Source organism: Moschus berezovskii, chromosome 9, assembly GCF_049115385.1.
Source record: "Moschus berezovskii isolate FMDL1 chromosome 9, NW_MosBer_1.0, whole genome shotgun sequence".
Taxonomy (NCBI): Eukaryota; Metazoa; Chordata; class Mammalia; order Artiodactyla; family Moschidae; genus Moschus; species Moschus berezovskii.
Window position 1 is genome coordinate 109,266,840 of NC_142468.1, and position 19,922 is coordinate 109,286,761.

General features: G+C 41.6%; 1 protein-coding gene across 2 annotated transcripts in view; it reads right to left on the reverse strand.

The window, feature by feature from the left end:
• NREP (neuronal regeneration related protein) overlaps positions 1-4,790 on the reverse strand; it is a 32,732-nt gene extending 27,942 nt beyond the window's left edge. The window contains exons 1-3 of one of the 2 annotated variants that reach the window (XM_088840140.1): positions 4,519-4,790; positions 4,290-4,331; positions 2,927-2,995 (exon numbers count right to left, since the gene is read on the reverse strand). In XM_088840140.1, the coding sequence (XP_088696266.1) occupies positions 2,927-2,929 (3 nt within the window). In that variant the 5' untranslated portion in view covers positions 2,930-2,995; positions 4,290-4,331; positions 4,519-4,790. The remainder of the gene's footprint in view (positions 1-2,926; positions 2,996-4,289; positions 4,332-4,518) is intronic. The other variant, XM_088840141.1, reaches the window with a different exon arrangement.
• Positions 4,791-19,922: the final 15,132 nt, after the last annotated feature.

Here is a 19,922-nt window from a genome sequence, read left to right on the forward strand (position 1 = left end):
CTAGGAGGCAAGTTTACAGCACAAAGGGTAGTCATGTTGAAAATCAGGACTTAACTTTGACACTGAATTAAATAATTTATTTTTTCAAACTATTCAGTAAGACCATCTGCTTATTTTTTAAATATTTTCTTCTCAGTGATGTATCCGAAGCAAGTACCTTTAAAATAAAAAAACTAAATCCCAAGGACCAATATTAAATATAATCTTAGAAATTAAACAAATATAAATTAAAGAAATGCTGAAGATTTCTGCAGACTCACAATATCTTGTTAATTGCAAAGACATGTCGTGGGGGGGGGGGCGGTGCTAGAAAAAGTTATGCTTACTAGAAAACTGAAAAAGCTGGGGTATGTTATTAAAAAGAACACTCTAGAAAACTAAGATAAGGCAAACCACACTCAAAATTAAAACTTATAACAGTACTCCTAAAATGCACAACCCCAGATGCACTGTAGCCTATGTAAATGATGCTCCCTGGAGTTGTGCCCAAAGGGTCCCCTATACAGAATACAATGTGATTAGCGCCTCATAGATTAACAACGCAGTTGTATTTTTTGATAAAGCAAAAAGTTATCATTGTGAAACATCATTTTAGGGTATGTCGAATGTCTAAATACTGAACCATTCTGTGTTGGATCCTGGAGTCTACTAGTTAATTTCTTACTCTGGTATGAGTTGATTATAAATTTGTATTTGGAATAAGCCCTTTTCTAAACAAGTCAAAAACACTGAAATTAGAGCCCTTTTAGTGTTTTAAAATATGGAAATCCATGTTTCTATATAAATGGAAAGACACGTTTCACAGAAAATATATAAAAGTTTATATGTTTTCTAGAAGTGACCGGGTGTTAAGTACACTGCTTCCCTAGCACTAGTTTCTATCATATAAGAGATAAGTCTTTAAGTAAGCCAGTTACACAGATCAGCAAAGTAATTCCTGTTTTAATCAAGGAAAGAAAATAACTTCATTTTTCCAAAAAGGAGAAAAGGAGGTATAAGACACTTCTAATATCAGTTTAAAAAAAAAAAGACAATCAAAATTTATTTTTTTTTACATTAGTATGTGAAAAGACTTTGAAGAGCTCAGACCTCCCGAAATAAGAAAATTGCTAGAAAGTGACTTGGAATCACCCACAGACAATAACTGTCGGTGGTTTCATTTCAGGCAATGGGCTTGTGCCAAAAGGGACTGACATCTTGATGAAAGGATCACCAAAAAGTTGTGAGAATTTTTCCATGACTAAAAATTCTTCCAAGAGCAACAAACTGATTTCTCATTCTGCCACCATAAATAGACGACAACTGTAAGAAACTGACAACATGCAACAATAAGTCGAATTTGTTCTTCTGCATTCGAACTGTTCCAACTTTCATTCTTGGCTTTGGCATACAGGCCTTCCTTCCACAAAGCTTACTCTGCTCACTGCTATGGAAACATGACATTTATTCTTTGAGCTTGATCTACAGGACTAATTTTGGCAGAATCAGTGGTCAGACTGATGTTTAACCAAACTGGTCACCTGACATTACAACACACATGAATCTTCACACCCTCTTTATCCCAGGGTAAGGTTCTGGGATAAAGAGCTACAGGACAAGGTGACGTGGCCAATCACAGTAAAAGATAACGAAATAACAAGAACACTTTGCAGTAGGTTATTTTATTACCATCCTAGAACCCTATGACAATGGCTAGTTAGGAATTTAATATCGATTTAGGAACCATTTGCACAAAACCTACTGATTAATTTTCTGTTTATCCCTTTTGCCTTCTACCTTAAGTTCCTTAATTTGATCATTATTAACCTATGCCCAAGCGAGATCTATTTTATTTGATGCTTTGACACCCACCTGTTGAAATGGTAAGTGAGGCATACACAAAAAATTAACAGCTTACTTATTAACAGAATTCAAACAGAATTCATTTAACTGCTTCTGACTCACTTTTCTCCTTGGAAGCTTATACTTGGATTGCTCTCAAAGAAAACATCAAGTATATCAGATTCAATTTTGATTCATTAAATTCCTCCCTCGTTTAAAAGAAAAAACGAAAACTAAATTTGGAAGCCACACACTCTAAGCGGCAAAGTGTTTTAAAGGGCATAAACATCTGCAGTAGGACATGCTGTACTTAACTAAAAAGTTTCATGACATTTCTGTTCTTTTTTTCAGTTCGACTTCATTTCCATAGAGGAAATTTTTCAGAAAAAGATTAATACATGTATTTAACTGTTTTTAATGTGTATTTCATCTATTTCTTTAATCCATCATCGAACACTAAGCTGCCTCCTCTGTGGATCATAATGCTTGTCAGAAATAGTTACACCTTCATTTAGAGGATAACATGCTTATCTTCTAAAACTGAGCAGATGTCTCTCATAAATGAAGTTATAAATCAATGACAACAATAAAACAGTAATTATATTTGGGAGACAATAGAGTGTATTACATAAAAGTCCATGCTCTCCATATATACCGCTTTAGCACATACTATAGCTGTTGGATGAGCTGGACACAGCCTCCTACTTCGGGGATAAGTTCTGGCTCTCTCTACTAGAAGACCCATTGCTTTGTTTGAGCCCCATTGCTTGCCACCTCTTCCACGCATGTCACAATTTATCACTCTTCTTAAAGAACAGAACCGTTTCTGTTGCTCAAGTTAAAAATTTTTCACTTCTGAAAGGAATTTCAGTTTTCTATTCAAAATGATTGAAAATCAAAAGATCTTATCCCTAATTCATCACATCCAATTAATATAAATTGCTGTACTGCAGAAGCTCGCCAGGCTGGATAGGAACCTCTGAAAGGTCACATAGGGTAGAAACAATGAAGGGTTCAGGAGAGATGAAGGTGGGTGGTTGATATTTATAAGGAATAAAGACTGGTGAGAAGCAGCTGAGAATCTCCTCTGATGACCAATTCTTACCATTTTGAGAATCCTTAACAGTCTTGGCCTTGCACCCTCCCTCTCTTCAGTCCAAGGAGACCAACCAACCTGCAAAATATGTTTAAATACAGTAGACAAATTGCCTTACTATAGGCCAGCAAATGAGAAATGCTTGTTTAGAGGTTACAGACAAATAACCATTTTCTGTGGTTAAGCTCAGTTACATGCAAATTATTGTAACCACTGGGGCTTCTGAAAGAGCTTTTCAATCGGTCTGCAGGCTTAAATAGGGGACAAAGGAATCCCTGGTACCTGGCTTTGCAGAGTCCTGGGCTATTCTTAGTGTTGGGTTCATCTTTAAATTGCAGGAGCTCAAAAGGCTTAATAACTTAAAAGTAGAACCAAGTGATAAAAATAGATTGTTTTCTGGCCGCTCTTTGTTCCCAGACATACTACTGGCAGTATATTTGCAATCAAGACAGCAGAATACGAATCAGCCTTTCACCGTGTAGTGTAATGCCTCAGAGTGGATATTTTTGGAAATGGCACTGCATTACATAACCTTCCGTGTTTAAAAAAAAAAAAAAAAAAACTACACTAAGGGGGAAAAGTCAGGAATATACACCATTATGCCCTTCTCCCTAAACCAAATAAACATTAATATACGTGCTGCGGTGATGTTCCTCTCAACCTTTGTGTCAGAATACAGTTCTTTTATTAACATAAGTTATGACAAAAATTAAGATGAATGGAGAAACAAAGTTCTCTAACAGGGTATTATAAGCTCTTCGAGTTTTCCTATAATGGTATTACAGACACACAGAAATGCAAATCAGATTATTATCATCAGCAAGCAAAAAGCAGTCACTTATTTTTAAGCCATCCCTCCCCCAAAGTTCAGCTGCTTTGTAAGAAAATGCAGAAAAAAAGTGTTGCAAGATCGAATGCCTGAAAAGACCCTTGGAGGCGCAGCAGCTTTGAAAGAGTAATAAAGACTAACGATGGAGGAACACAAATCCACTTTATAAAAGGGGAGGGGGTGTGCATGCACCAAAGTGCATTTAATGCAAAGAAACAAAACAGTTCCTAACAATGCTTTATTAGCAAGAACAAAAATTAATCACACCAACAAGCGAAAAACCCCACCCCTTCCCAACGGATTTCTCCCTCTTAACTTGTGCATTAGGGGAAAAAAAAAAAAAACCAAACACCCAAGTCAAATTCCAGCCTTAATGCAGCGGGACCAAAATGCCAGAATTTCTACAGGCTTCCGTTCTTTACAATTTAGAGGGAAGAAGCATGAACTCTGCAGGGTTGGAGTCCAGCAAAAAGCAACGGCAAGAAATCGACACAAAAGAGAAAGCAGCGCTCCCGGCCGGGGATGGGAATGGCATATACTTACAGACAAAAGCCCCGTTCCCTGTTCACTCTCTCCTCTCTACACCTGAAACACAAATGTGGATGAAAAAGGGAATCATGCTAGAAAGCCAGCTGGGGAGGGGGTGGGGGAGGGGCGGGGGGAGGGAAAAGGGGTGGAGGAAAAGGAGGAGGAGGGGGAAGGGAAGCAGAACCCAAACCGGCTTCACTTCCAAGAAGTGCAGCCTAAAGGAGGCGGGGGGAGGTCTCCCTGCCTCGCGCTCTCTCTCCAAGAGTGTGTGTCTTTCTCTAAGAGTCAGTTTCTTTCGTTCGCTCTCTGCCGCTAGGGCGCTCGTGAACAATGAGCTAATTCTGCCGGGCTGGCGCCGCGCCAGCGCCCCAGCCTCGCCGCCACCGTGCGGCCGCGGCGGAGCCAGACTGCTTACTCGGCAGGAATCGGCGACTCGGGGCCCGGTCGGCCGGCGGCCAACGCGCGCGCCCCGGCCCCGCAGCCGGGCGCCCCGCGCGCCGCGCCGCCGCCTGCGCCCGCCGGCCCGGGACAAAGGGGCCGCGGCCCCGCGCCGCCCGGCCCCGCCCCCGGCGCGCGGCGCGCACACCCGGCCCGGCCGCTCCCGCCGGCGGGCTTCTCCGCCTCGGCGCGCGGTCGCTTTGCAGACAAATAAGGAGGCGGAGGAGGCGGTTTGGGGGCGCGCCAGGCGTGAAGGCGGCCAGGGCGCTGCACAGCCCGGCGGCTGGCCAGGCCCCGGGGAGAGGCGGCGTGGCCCGTACTGTAATAATAAACCCGCAGCAGAGGGCATCTGAGGGAAAGAGGACGGCGGCCGGCGGCAGCCGCCTTCCCTTTTATGTGCCTGTCCGGAGCGGCGCAGAAAATGGTGCCCGCGGCGGCGCGGAGCCGCACTGACACACAAAGAACCGGCCTTGCCCGCGTTCGCGCACTGCCCGGGCCGGCCCCGCCGGGTACGCGCGCCCCGCTCCCGGCGGCACAGAAGCCCGCAGCCCGAGCACCCCCGTGGCCCTGTGGCTGCGCGCGCGCGCACACACGGGTACACACACACACACACGCGTGCGTGCACGGTCACACGCGTGCACAGACAGCAAGAGGCTGAGACCTGGTGCGATCAGCACAAGACAACCTCCCAGAGTGCTGCCTTCTCACAGAAGGATTTAGTAGCTTCCCGCTCTCGGCCCCACTGAAATCTTACTTTTGAAAACTGGAGATTGCATTTTAAAAGAGGTTCTTTGCATTTCTGATTTGTTAAAAACCTCATCTTTCTTACTTAAAATATGACTGTCTTTTGTACAGTAATTTAAAAGCTCAAAGTTTTGCTACAAATTCGAACAAACTGATTTTGTTGCCAACCAAAAAGGATATAATTTTATGGTAATTGTCAGATGTTAGAGGGCAGGACTATTTCCTAATTAAATTGCTTTGCCAAGGAAAAAGATATGAAGGATCATAATGTCTTTTAAATTTGCCATCAACATTTTACTTCTGAGCACTAAAAGCAATGTTTTCCATTATAACAATCAAAAGAAAGGGCGGATGGACTTAGAAAAACTGTTTCATTTCACTACAAAAGTAGCAGCAAATACTGATTAGACTGCTAGTGGGTGTAATGTTTAAGGGGCCCACTTGGAGCTTCCCTGAATCAATCTAAAACATCACAGATACTTTCCTAAGGACAACAAGAAAACTTCCCTTGGATCCATAACTAGGAACAAAGGGAAAAAACAAGTCTCAGTGAATGTCCCTAATGCCTTCAGGGCCAGTGTTCACCTGCCCAGAAAACGATGGAAGGCCGGTCTGGGGAGTAAATGGGGCAGTGGGATAGGGCAGAAGCCTGGGGGCTGCCTCTGTAGGTCTGAAGCCCCAGGAAGCTGTTAAAGGGCACCCCAACACTGAGATCTTAGGCATTAACCTCAGTCAGATTTGAAACCCAAGAAGGCACTGCCACGTGGGCCAAAAATCTATCCCAGGAAAATATGTTCAAAAGTTATTTCTACAAGAAAGCATTTCTACAAACACACCCACACACACATTGACTTAATTTTTTTTTAAATTTTAATTGGAGGCTAATTCAGTTCAGTTCAGTCGCTCAGTTGTGTCCGACTCTTTTCGACCCCATGAATCGCATCACTCCAGGCCTCCCTGTCCATCACCAACTCCCAGAGTTCACTCATACTCATGTCCATCGAGTCGGTGATGCCATCCAGCCATCTCATTCTCTGTCATCCCCTTCTCCTCCTGCCCCCAATCCCTCCCAGCATCAGAGTCTTTTCCAATGAGTCAACTCTTCGCATGAGGAGGCCAAAGTATTGGAGTTTCAGCTTTAGCATCAGTCCTTCCAATGAACACCCAGGACTGATCTCCTTTAGAATGGACTGGTTGGATCTCCTTGCAGTCCAAGGGACTCTTAAGAGTCTTAAGTCTTCTCCAGCACCACAGTTCAAAAGCACCAATTCTTCGAGGCTAATTACTTTACACTATTGTGGTGGTTTTTGCCATACATTGACATGAATCAGCCACGGGTATACATGTGTTCCCCATCCTGAACCCCCCTCCCTCTTCCCTCCCCATCCCATCCCTCTGGGTCATCCCAGTGCACCAGCCCCAAGCACCCTGTCTCATGCAACAAACCTGGACTGGCGATCTGTTTCACATATGATAATATACATGTTTCAATGCTATTCTCTCAAATCATCCCACCCTCGCCTTCTCCCACAGAGTCCAAAAGTCTGTTCTTTACATCTGTGTCTCTTTTGCTGTCTCACATATAGGATCATCGTTACCATCTTTATAAATTCCATATATATGCGTTACTGTATTGGTGTTTTCTTTCTGACTTACTTCGCTCTGTATAGGCTCCAGTTTCATCCACCTCATTAGAACTGATTCAAATGCATTCTTTTTAATGTTTGAGTAATATTCCATTGTGTACCACAGTTTTCTTATCCATTTGTCTGCTGATGGACATCTAGGTTGCTTCCATGTCCTGGCCATTGTAAACAGTGCTGCGATGAACACTGGGGTACACGTGTCTCTTTCAATTCTGGTTTCCTCGGACACACACTGATTTTAGTGTTTATGCAAAACTTACCTAAGATGTCCTTTCAAAACACAGGGAAATTTGTAAATTATAATATGTTAATTTTTCTTCATGTGTAATCACAGACATCTAGGTGACACGGATTTTTTGAAGAAATAAGAACAAAGGGTCAGAATCATAATCTACTTACTGTGTTCCAGAAAACCATTGCAAACCAACTATAAGAAACATTCTTGAGTGCTCTGAGTGTAGGAGACTACACTAACCACTAGGGACATGCATAGGGGCACCCACCATGTCACCTAACCCAAGAAATGTAGCAATAGTTGTCTCACTTGCTCCGGCTGTCATGCTCTGTACTGCTCCCATCTATCCTGCGGGTGACATGGCAGATCCGCTCTCCTGAAATACTTTTTAATCCCTGCTCCATTATAGTACAAAGACCATACATACTTACTCTTCTACTTAAAATTCGCCACAATGTGACCACAATCTAACATTCGAGTTTTATCACCCGATTTCTTTCCCAATCACGGTTTATCCGTCCTTTGCTTCTGTATGGTTCATTACTTAGGGCATATATTCATCCCGCCACTATTAACAGATAGGAGACAAACTCATACAAACACTGACAAACCAAAATGCCTCAACTTCAGGGACATTTTGACATCTGGGGTCAGATGACTCTTTGACGGGGCCAAGGGAACCAATGAGGAGTATATAGGGAACCATCCAGTTCATTGCAGGATGTTTAGCAGCACCTCTGGCCTCTATTAATTGGATGCCCATTGCAAACCCTGGTTATGACAACCAAATATGTGTCCATACATTGTCAAATATTCCTCAGAGGGTCAAACTCACCTCTGGGTGAGAATCACTGGTTAAACAATCAGATACATTTCTGAAAGAGATGGCTTCTCTTTAGCTATATGGATTGCATGCACGAGGGACAAAGACCTGAACAAAACTGAAACTTTCTTCGGAAAGAGGAAAAATAAGAAGGCCTTATTTTGGAATTTATCAACTGTGTTAAGAGGATAGGAAAACAATCAAAGCCAAAGTTACGGTGCATTGTGATAAGGACAGTTCTAGAGTTCTACAGAGGGTACACAGTGAACACAAAGGTTTCTTTCTAAAGATTCAGTGCTTCCTAAAGGAAGTGATGCTTAAAATTGAATTGGTGAAGAATGACCAAAAGGCAGTAAATTAAAGAAGGGGGAAGACACATTCCAACAGAGGCGGAGGAAGAGAGCATGACTAAGACATTTGATCTATCAGTTCAGCTCAGTTTATCCTCTCAGTCATGTCCAACTCTGAACCTCATGGACTGCAACACGCCAGGCTTTCCTGTCCAGCACCAACTCCTGGAGCTTACTGAAACTCATGTCCACTGAGTCGGTGATGCCATCCAACCATCTCATCTTCTCCTCCCCTTCTCCTCCCGCCTTCAATTTTTCCCAGCATCAGAGTCTTTTCCAATGAGTCAGTTCTTCACATCAGGTGGCCAAGTATTGGAGTTTCAGCTTCAGCATCAGTCCTTCCAATGAATATTCAGGACTGATTTCCTTTAGGATAGAGTGGTTTGATCTCCTTGAAGTCCAAGGGACTCTCAAGAGTCTTCTCCAACACCACAGTTCAAAAGAATCAATTCTTCGGTACTCAGCTTTCTTTATAGTCCAACTCTCACATCCATACATGAGTACTGGAAAAACCATAGCCTTGACTAGATGGACCTTTGTTGGCAAAGTAATGTCTCTGCTTTTTAATATGCTGTCTAGGTTGGTCATAGTTTTTCTTCCAAGGAGTAAGCATCTTTTAATTTCATGGCTGCAATCAGCATCTGCAGTGATTTTGGAGTCCCCCAAAATAAAGTCTCTCACTGTTTCCATTATTTCCCCATCTATTTGCCATGAAGCAATGGGACCAGATGCCATGATCTTAGCTTTCTGAATGTTGAGATTTAAGCCAATTTTTTCACTCTCCTCTTTCACTTTCATCAAGAGGCTCTTTAGTTCTTCTTCACTTTCTGCCATAAGGGTTGTATCATCTGCATATCTGATGCTATTGATATTTCTCCCAGCAATCTTGATTCCAGCTTGTGCTTCATCCAGCCCAGCATTTTGCATGATGTACTCTGCATATAAGTTAAATAAGCAGGAAGACAACATACAAGTTTGACATACTCCTTTCCTGATTTGGAACCAGTCTGTTGTTCCATGTCCGGTTCTAACTGTTGCTTCTTGACTTGCATACAGATTGCTCAGGAGGCAGGTCAGGTGGTCTGGTATTCCCATCTCTTGAAGAAATTTACACAGTTTATTGTGATCCACACAGTCAAAGGCTTTGGCATAGTCAATAAAGCAGAAGTAGATGCTTTTCTGAAACTGTCTTGCTTTTTCGATGACACAACAAATGTTGGCACTTTGATCTCAAGTTCCTCTGCCTTTTCTAAATCCAGCTTGAAAGTCTGGAAGTTCCCAGTTCACATACTGTTGAAGCCTGGCTTGGAGAATTTTGAGAATTACTATGCTAGTGTGTGAGATGAGTGCAGTTGTGCAGTAATTTGAATATTCTTTGGCATTGCCTTATTTTGGGATTGGAATGAAAACTGGCTTTTTCCAGTCCTGTGGCCACAGCTGAGTTTTCCAAATTTGCTGGCATATTGAATGCAGCGCTTTCACAGCATCATCCTTTAGGATTTGAAATAGCTCAACTGGATTTCTATCACCTCCACTAGCTTTGTTCATAGTGATGCTTCCTAAGGCCCCCTTGACTTCTCATTCTGGGATGTCTGGCTCTAGGTTGAGTGGTCACACTATCGTGGTTATCTGGGTCTTGAAGGTCTTTTTTGTATAATTCTTCTGTGTATTCTTGCTACCTCTTCTTTAAATCTTCTGCTTCTGTTAGGTCCATACCATTTCTGTCCTTTATTGTGCCCATCTTTGCATGAGATGTTTCCTTGGTATATCTAACTTTCTTGAAGAAATATCTAGTCTTTCCCATTCTATTGTTTTCCTCTATTTCTTTTCATTGATCACTGAGGAAGGCTTTCTTATCTCTCCTTGCTGTTCTTTGGAACTCTGCATACAGATGCTTATATCTTTCTTTTTCTCCTTTGCCTTTAGTTTCTCTTCTTTTCTCAGCTATTTGTAAGGCCTCCTCAGACAACTGTTTTGCCTTTTTGCATTTCTTTTTCTTGGGGATGGTCTTGATCATTGCCTCTAGTACAATGCCATGAACCTCCATCCATTGTTCTTCAGGCACTCTATCAGATCTAATCCCTTGAATCTATCTGTCGCTTCCACTATATAATCGTAAGGGATTTGATTTAGGTCATATCTGAATGGTCTAGTGGTTTTCTCCACTTTCTTCAATTTAAGTCTGAATTTGGTAGTAAGGAGTTCATGATTTGAGCCACAGTCAGCTCCCAGTCTTGTTTTTGCTGACAGTATAGAGCTTCTCCATCTTTGGCTGCAAAGAATATAATCAGTCTGATTTCGGTATTGAACGTCTGTGATGTCCGTGTGTAGATCCTCTTGTGTTGTTGGAAGCGAGTGTTTGCTATGACCAGTGCTCTCTCTTGGCAAAGCTCTGTTAGCCTTTGACCTGCTTCATTTTGTACTCCAAGGCCAAATTTGCCTGTTACTCCAGGTGTCTCTTGACTTCCTACTTTTGTGTTCCAATCCCCTATAATGTAAAGGACATCTTTTTTGGATGTTAGTTCTAGAAGTTCTTGTAGGTCTCCATAGAACTGTTCATCCTCAGCTTCTTCAGCATTACTGGTTTGGGCACAGACTTGGATTACCATGATATTGAATGGTCTCCTTTGGAAATGAACAGAGATCATTCTGTCGTTTTTTAGATTGTATCCAAGTACTTCATTTTGGACTCTTTTGTTGACTATGAAGGCTACTCCATTTTTTCTAAGGGATTCCTGCCCACAGTATTAGATATGATGGTCATCTGAGTTAAATTCACCCATTCCAGTCCATTTTAGTTCGCCGATTCCTACAATGTCGATGTTCACTCTTGTAACCTGCTTCACCACTTCCAATTTGCCTTGATTCATGGACCTAACACTCTGGGTTCCTGTTAAATATTGCTCTATACAATATTTGATTGATGACTCTTGACAATCACTGACAGAAGAATCATGCATCAGAACCTGACTGCTGTATTGTATTTCTAACATGCATGCCAAAGAAGAGCCCATCAGAGGACTTAGTCAAAGGAGAAGATGTACTTTAGAGACAGGTTTTCCTTCAATCTCTCTTAGATATATGGTTCTTGAATGTATCTTCATATATTCAAATATATCTCAAATGTATATTCCTGTAAGAAAACTATTTTTAAGCCTGTCATTGCTTTATATAATAAGTTAGGTGAGTTTGAATTCTAAGTGAAAAGTTGTGTATAAAGGTGGTTACAGTCAAGCATATATGACCCTGGATAAATTGTTTAACCGTTTAGTTGGAGTTTCTTCATCTTTAAGTTGGGGTCTACATTCTAAACCCAGTGTGCTGTATTAAGTAGAACTGCATACCATGTTTAGCATTTAGTTAGCATTACATACACAGTAGCTGTATAGAATATAATAGAAGTATAGGTAACTTTATAGAATAAAACTTACACGACATATGGTGATTTGTCCCACCTCTCCTTCTGGCTTCATCTCTAGCTCCTCTCTGGTCAACCCAAATGATGCTCCCCAGTGAGTACTGCATGCCTCTTTAGTCTTTTCACCTGTGGTTCCTGCTGCCACAGTGCCTCTTCCCTCTTCTTTACTGTGTTAATTCTTGCTCATTTTTCACAAATTTGGGTTGTGTATCTCCTACTTTAGGAAATCTTCTTTGAAGCCCTGGTTTAATTTAAAAATGAACCATTGAGCACATGCTCACTGTGCACCCTGTGCAAAACTCTACAATCGTTCTTATCATACTGCCCTGTAACTTTGACTTTATTTTTCTGTCTTCACCACTAGGCTGCAAATTCCATGATGGGACAGACTAAAGACATTGTTGATTACCTGCCTGATACCCATTGTCTCTTTCCTTTTCCACATTCTTATTGAAACTCTGATTTTGTCCTGGTCCCCATCCTTCTCCATACAGCCCATGATTCCAGGGAGTTCAGTCGCTCAGATTCCAGGGAAGGTGACCCTAAGGAGTAGATACTAATTATTTTAACCAATTGGTGTATTGAATTGCCTGGATATAATAATGTTCACCCAGATGTAAGCATGTGACCATCAGACTGAAGGGAAAGAATTATATTGTATGTTAGAACTAAGAAATTTGAATTCCATACTTAAAGCCATATAGAACAACTGAAGAAATTTAATCTGAACTTCACATGACCAGGTTTTTTCCCTTAGTTCAATTCAGTTCAGAAGTGTCCAACTCTTTGCGACCCCATGGACTGCAGCACACCAGGCCTCCCTGTCCATCACCAACTCCCAGAGTTTGCTCAAACTCATGTCCTTCAAGTCGGTGATGCCATTCAACCATCTCATCCTCTGTCGTCCCCTTCTCCTCCTGTCTTCAAGCTTTTCCTGCACCAAGGTCTTTTCCAATAAGTCAGTTCTTACATATGGTGGCCGAAGTATTGGAGCTTCAGCTTCAGCATCAGTCCTTTCAATGAATATTCAGGACTGATTTCCTTTAGGATTGGATCTCCTTGCTGTCCAAGGGACTCTCGGGAGTCTTTTCCAACACCACAGTTCAAAAGCATCAATTTTTCAGTGCTCAGCTTTCTTTATGGGCCAACTCTCACATCCATAGCTTTGACTATATGGACCTTTGTTTGTTTAAAGTATTAGAGCAGTTTGGAGGATAAATTTTAGTAGGAAGAAAGGGCAGAATTGGGGAAATAAGATAAATTAGGAGATTTAGTATTCCAGGTGACTAATTATAAATATCCCCAATTAAGGTAGAGACTATGGGAAAGGCTATGAGGGCGGAAATCAAATCACATTCTAAGGCAGAACTGCACAACTCATGAAGGGTTTAACAGAGTAATGGGGATTAGCTGGAGAAAAGAAGCCAACGTGATTCCAGGTTTCTGGCTCTATGACTGCTTAGACGACGATGGTTCCTCCTGAAATAGAAAATACAAGAAGAGTGGATCTGGGAGGAGAAGGAAGTGAAATGAGCTCATCTCTGTACCTGTTGAGCATAGAACTCACACATTCAATATTCCAACAGCAAGCTTTGAATAATTTCCTTATCACAACCTCCCTTTTCCTCATGCATCCTTCCTAAGATGGGCTGAATTGTGTCCCTTCCAAAATTCAGATATTGAAGTCCTATCTCATAATGTGAGTATATTTGGTGACAGGGTCTTTAAAGGTGAAATGGGGCTTCCCTGGTGGCTCAGTAGTATAGAATCTGCCTGCCAATGCATGAGACACAGGAGATATGGCTTCAATTCCTGGGTCAGGAAGATCCCCTGGAGAAGAAAATGGCAACCCACTCCAGTGTTCTTGCTTGGGAAATCCCATAAACAGAGGAGCCTGGTGGACTACAGTCCAAGGGGTTTCAAAAAGTCAGTCATGACTTAGTGCCTGAGCATGTATGATAAAATGCCTCATGAGAGTAGGCCCTAATCCAGTGTGACCTGCATCCTTATAAGAAGGAAATTAAGAGTGAACCAGCTCAGTCATGTCCGACTCTTTGCGATCCCATCAACTGTGGCCTACCAGGCTCCTCCATCCATGGAATTTTCCAGGCAAGAGTATTAGAGAGGGTTGCCATTTCCTTCTCCTGGGGATCTTCCCGACCCAGGGATCGAACCCAGGTCTCCCGGCATTGCAGGTGGATGCTTTACTGTCTGAGCCACCAGGGAAGCCCTAAGACCCAGGTGCACACACAAAGTAAAGACCGTGTACAGATGCTGTGAGAAGATGCTCCATCTACGAGTCAAGGAGATCATCTTGAAAGAAACCAACTCTGCTGACACCTTGATCACCAGATTTGTGAGGAAATAAACTGCTGTTGTTTAAGCCACCCAGTCTGTGGTATTTTGTTATTGCAGCCCTAACACACTAATACACCCACATGATAACAAGTATCCAAGAGAGTAAAGGATTTGTAAGATTTCTGTTTGTTATCAGTTTCAGGATATTGTAAAATATCAATAGAAAATCCAAGAAGAAGCCTAGGCCTAATGAATAACATGTCTACTAAGGGTAAGGCTTTGTCCAAACCCAGAAAGTTACAATAAATATGTACATGAAAGTTGCAGCAATGAAGGCTCATTTGAAATCGAGGGTTCATGGTTCTCAGAACAGCATTCCAAAACACATAAGGAAGCCAACTTACAATCAACACTGTCCAGTTGCAAGTTTCCAGCTGTATTTACACAGCTGCTGAAGGCAGCACAGATGAGGGTCCGTCACTCCACCACTGACAAAACCACACTGAAAGTAAGTTCAGAAAAGTGCCTTCATATTTGCGGATTCAGTAAGTCTCAGGAAGGAACACAAGATAAGAACTGAGCCATCGATGTTGGGGACATTGGCAGTGAAAGGAAGAAAAACAGATTTACATTTAGGGAAATGTGAAATCTGAATGTAAAAGTGGATATAGGATAACTTCGAATTTACATCACTCTATCAAACATAATGATGAACATAAAATTTGAGAGATAAAAGACAAATGTAAGAGATGAATAACTTTTGAAAATCATGGTTCTCTCAATCTTGTATTTTGTCCAACATCTGGAAATAATTGAAAATCCCTGGAAAAGTTGTTATCCTTTCTGTAGGTGAAGAGCAAGCTGGCTGCTGTAGAAACAAGAGAGATAAATGGAAGGAATGTCTCAAAGGAAGATTTATTCAGATTATCCTACTATGCAAAACAGACCCATATAAAACATATTTTAAAATTAGCCTTCTGCTTGCCTTAAAACTTATCTGAATGGCGGTATAAAACCTTAAAAATAATATGAGTGGTAAATGCGGTTCCAAAACAAGAATAGGCAATTTATTTTAAAAATCCCAGTGTGCGTGTGTGCTCATGTGTACACGCGCACACATGCATGTGTGTGTCTGTGTGTGTGTGTGTGTTAGCTAATTAACTTTAACAAAGAAAGTTTTTTCCCCGTGGGAAATTGTGAATTTTAAAATTGATTAGAGTAATCAATGGATACTCTCTCTAACACTGGGAAAATGCAGAAATGTTCTCTAAAAAGCTGACAGAACATATACTGTCATATGAAGGTAGAGCTCATCTTAAGACATGGAGTAACAAAAAAAGGTCTCCAGACTTAAATATCCCTTGCTATTGTGCCATTGTTAAAACAAAATTCTATACGTACTAAATCTAGTTTTGAAATTGAGTGCCTTGATAGCTAAACCAAGTTCTGTCATTTCATGGTGGGATGGTCACCCTCAGACTTCAGGACTCAACAGCACCAGAGATGCCCAGGGTTGTAGTGGGGGCACCTTCCTCGCCTCATCACCCTTCTCACCTGACCACTCAGGGAGAGTGGAGAGGGAAGGACGAGGCTGACCAAAGAGACGGAGCTGACTGGAAGCCCGAAGACTTTTTGTCTTTAGTATGAGGTTCTTCTTTTTAAAAAATTGGAGTGATTTACTTCCTCTCCTTGTGGAGATACTCAAGAAGGTAAACTCTTGCCACAATTTTCAGACATCAGATGTTGAGGTGCCCTGGAATACATGGGAATGCAAATGCAAAGTATGATGAAAGTGTTTGAATTTAAAAATAACAATTTCACATATTTTGTTGTTCTTTATTATCTTGTGAAAATATTCCAAAATTATATATCTTATTTGATTCAAGAAACAGATTTTATTACTCCTATTTAACATAAGAAAGGAGGCAAAAAAATTGAAAGAAGTCACTTAGTAACACTGGACTATCTAAATCATGACTAGACTGCATTAGTTTTCACCGAAAACCCTCCATTACTCAGAGACTAGCACTTGGAAATAAGCATTCCCCACGGGCAGGGAGTTAGCTTATAGAGACCTGGTGTCAGAGCTGTAACATCAGTATCCTCATTTCTCAGATGAAAAACCGAGGTGGAGAGAAAGTCAGCCAACTACTTAACTGACTGAGTAGAGCTGGGATTTGAACTCAAGACGTCTGACTCTAGAATTCTAACTCTTAATCATCATGCTCTTCCAGACTCAACGGACACTGGTTAGTCCTTCACTTCTTGACTCCCCTTAATTTCTTAGCCCTACTTTCTGGCTTCTTTTGACATTTACACCAACTCATCTTCCTTCTTCTACCCTGTAAATTCTGGCAATTTACAGAAATGAGATGGTTCTACAGGCAGAACAACTTGTAAAAAAGACACATAAACTGGCCCTAAAACAGTCTGAGATTCTCTGAAATGATTAACTTATTTTGCAAATGGTTTTGAATGACATCATGTGCCAGTTACTCCACCAAATACTGGTAATAACATATTGTCAGAAAACAGAACTGAAAAACTAAGGTTCTCTTCCCCAGCGCTCCACCCATACCACACACATATATTCATTTACATACCTATTGTTGTAAAAGTACGCAGATTTCATAACCTCAGGTTCATCTTGGTTTTGGCACTGTGTGTTTTTGTTCTTTCATTCTAAATTAAACACCTTGTTAGAGTCGAAAAACATGTTCTAATCATTTTTAAAAAGTGTAAAGTTATATTTTTCTTGATTCTGGAAAGCATCATAATAAAACAGTGAGAATTTGACTATGTGATTGGGAAGTCCTGTGAGACTTTCCTGAGACTTCTGAGAATGTGCATATAAGGAAGTTGAAATACGAAGAGTCCAAGAAAAACCACCAGGTCTTCATTTGCATCCTTGCCTCATTTTGCACCAAAAGACCAGAGTCTTAAAGCATCCAGCTGTAACCCCTTAACTATGCCCTGAAGGGCTGAAAGTGACACTCAGTAGAGAGAGAATTCCTTTAGACAATCAAGATTACAAGTGCAGAGGGTTGTGCCAAGTGGTTCTCCGTAGTATCTTCAGTTGCCTCCTACACACTGAACCCCCTGGACGGACATCTGAAATCCTCTCTGCTTGGGCCTCCCTCCTTCCCTTGTCTAGGAGGCACTCTCAGCTCTCGGCCTCTCCTGCTCCCCGCCCTCTCGGCCCCCTTGGAGTTCTGGTGCTCCCTCCTCACAACCTCAAGTTCAAACTAGCAGTCTACTGATTTCTCCTCCAGGGAGTCAGGCCTCCTTTCTGGTGGCAGAGAAGAGCAGAAGGTCCAGGAAAGGGGTGGGGAAGGGCTTTTTCCATCGAAGAGCTGGACAAGGGAAGAAAATTTCTTTCTGTCACAAATCATACAAATGGTAATTCTTCATTGGTTGCTAAGTTCAGAAACTTCTTTGTTCCCTCTGTCAACAAATTTACTTTTTATAGTTTTGTAGTTTAAAATGTCCTGAATTCTTTCTGTCAAATTTTCATAAGTTTCAATATACTTTAAACTTCTCCCCTAACCCCAGGGATTCAAGGACACACATGAACAAAGTCTAAATTGATGATATATGAATGGAATCCATGCAGTCAGGAATTTGGATGCTTCAACTTGAGTTCGGCTTAAAGTATATGAATATAAAATAAATGAAAATATATGAATAAACTTTAGTTAGGCTAAAAATATATGAATATATTTTTATAAGACAAGTTAATGAGATAAAAGTTAAGTTTTAAAAACTCTAACTTTATATTTCAAAGTTTGACTTCACCCTATTTTCAGTAATTTTCACAAAATGTGCTGCTAATTATAGAAAAATTATTAAAGCAGTCCCTGAAAGATTTATGCTTAGGAGTAGTTGACTGGCAACTGTCCTAAGTAGCTTTACAAGGTAAAAAAAGTAGCAGAAACCTCTGTCTCCAAGACAGATCTTTTCTCCTTTGTCTAAGTATCCATGGCACATCCCTATCTGAATGACTCATAGGCATCATAAACTCACCTTATCCAAAACTGAAGTCACCATCTTGGAAGTATGGGACCATTTTCTGTTCTGTTTATGCAAATGGTCACACTTCCAGAAATCCCGCTTCTAAACAGTCCCCAGTTTGGGTGTTAATCCCAAATATGGTCTTTCAAGCCTCGAGCTTTACCCTCTGTGTGAAGTTTGCCTGATGGCCCCAGTTACTCCTCATGGCACCCTTCATTTGATTCAATAAATATTTACTGAGTATCTGCTTACTATGAGCAAGGCAAAGGGCTAAGCACTGGAGATAGAGCCATGAACAAGATAGACAAGGAACTGTCTTATGGAATTTAATTCTACAATTACGATTACATATTCAAGATATAAATAAAAAATTAGTAAGCAAGGCATTTTTAGATAAAGAATTAAAAACTGACGTGGCAAAGATTGACTGGGGACAAAGCTGACACCGCAGCTAAGGCCTGAATAACGAGGCAGAGCCAGCGACTGACAGGCATGGGGGCCACACATTCCTGTGGGGCGGGCGGGCAGGCGCCGAGGCACTGAGGCACACATCAGTGGGTGTGTGCAGGAGAGGAAAAGTGTGACTGAGACAGCTAGCAGGCACTGAGGTGGAGGGAAGAGTGACGCAGATGAGACCACAAAGGCAGGAGTTTTCTAATTTAGTACGTGTTATGCTCTATTGTGGGGCTTCCCTGGTGGCTCAGAGGTTAATGTGTCTGTCCCCAATGCGGGAGACTCGGGTTCGATCCCTGGGTCGGGAAGATCCCCTGGAGAAGGAAACGGTAACCCACTCCAGTATTCTTGCCTGGAGAATCCCATGGACGGAGAAGCCTGGTAGGCTACAGTCCACGGGGTCGCATAGAGTCAGACACGACTGAGTGACGTAAAGAAGAAAGATGCTCTATTGTAAGACCACCATGGCTGCTTGTCTTATCACCAGACTTGGGATTATTGCTTTTGATTTTTGGACCCCTGATGTCTGACATAAAACCATAAGAAGTAGGTAAAATATTTGCTTAATGTATAAATACAAAATAGTACATGCTGCTTCATTGACTATGCCAAAGCCTTTGACTGTGTGGATCACAATAAACTGTGGAACATTCTGAAAGAGATGGGAATCCCAGACCACCTGACCTGCCTCTTGAGAAACCTGTATGCAGGTCAGGAAGCAACAGTTAGAACTGGACATGGAACAACAGACTGGTTCCAAATAGGAAAAGGTGTACGTCAAGGTTGTATATTGTCACCTTGCTTATTTAACTTCTATGCAGAGTACATCATGAGGAACGCTGGGCTGGAAGAAGCACAAGCTGGAATCAAGATTGCTGGGAGAAATATCAATAACCTCAGATATGCAGATGATACTACCCTTATGGCAGAAAGTGAAGAGGAACTCAAAAGCCTCTTGATGAAAGTGAAAGAGGAGAGGGAAAAGGTTGGTTTGAAGCTCAACATTCAGAAAACAAAGATCATGGCATCTGGTCCCATCACTTCATGGGAAATAGATGGAAAAACAGTGGAAACAGTGTCAGACTTTGTTTTTTTGGGCTCCAAAATCACTGCAGATGCTGATTGCAGCCATGAAATTAAAAGACGCTTGCTCCTTGGAAGGAAAGTTATGACCAACCTTGATAGTATATTAAAAAGCAGAGACATTACTTTGCCAACCACGGTCCGTCTAG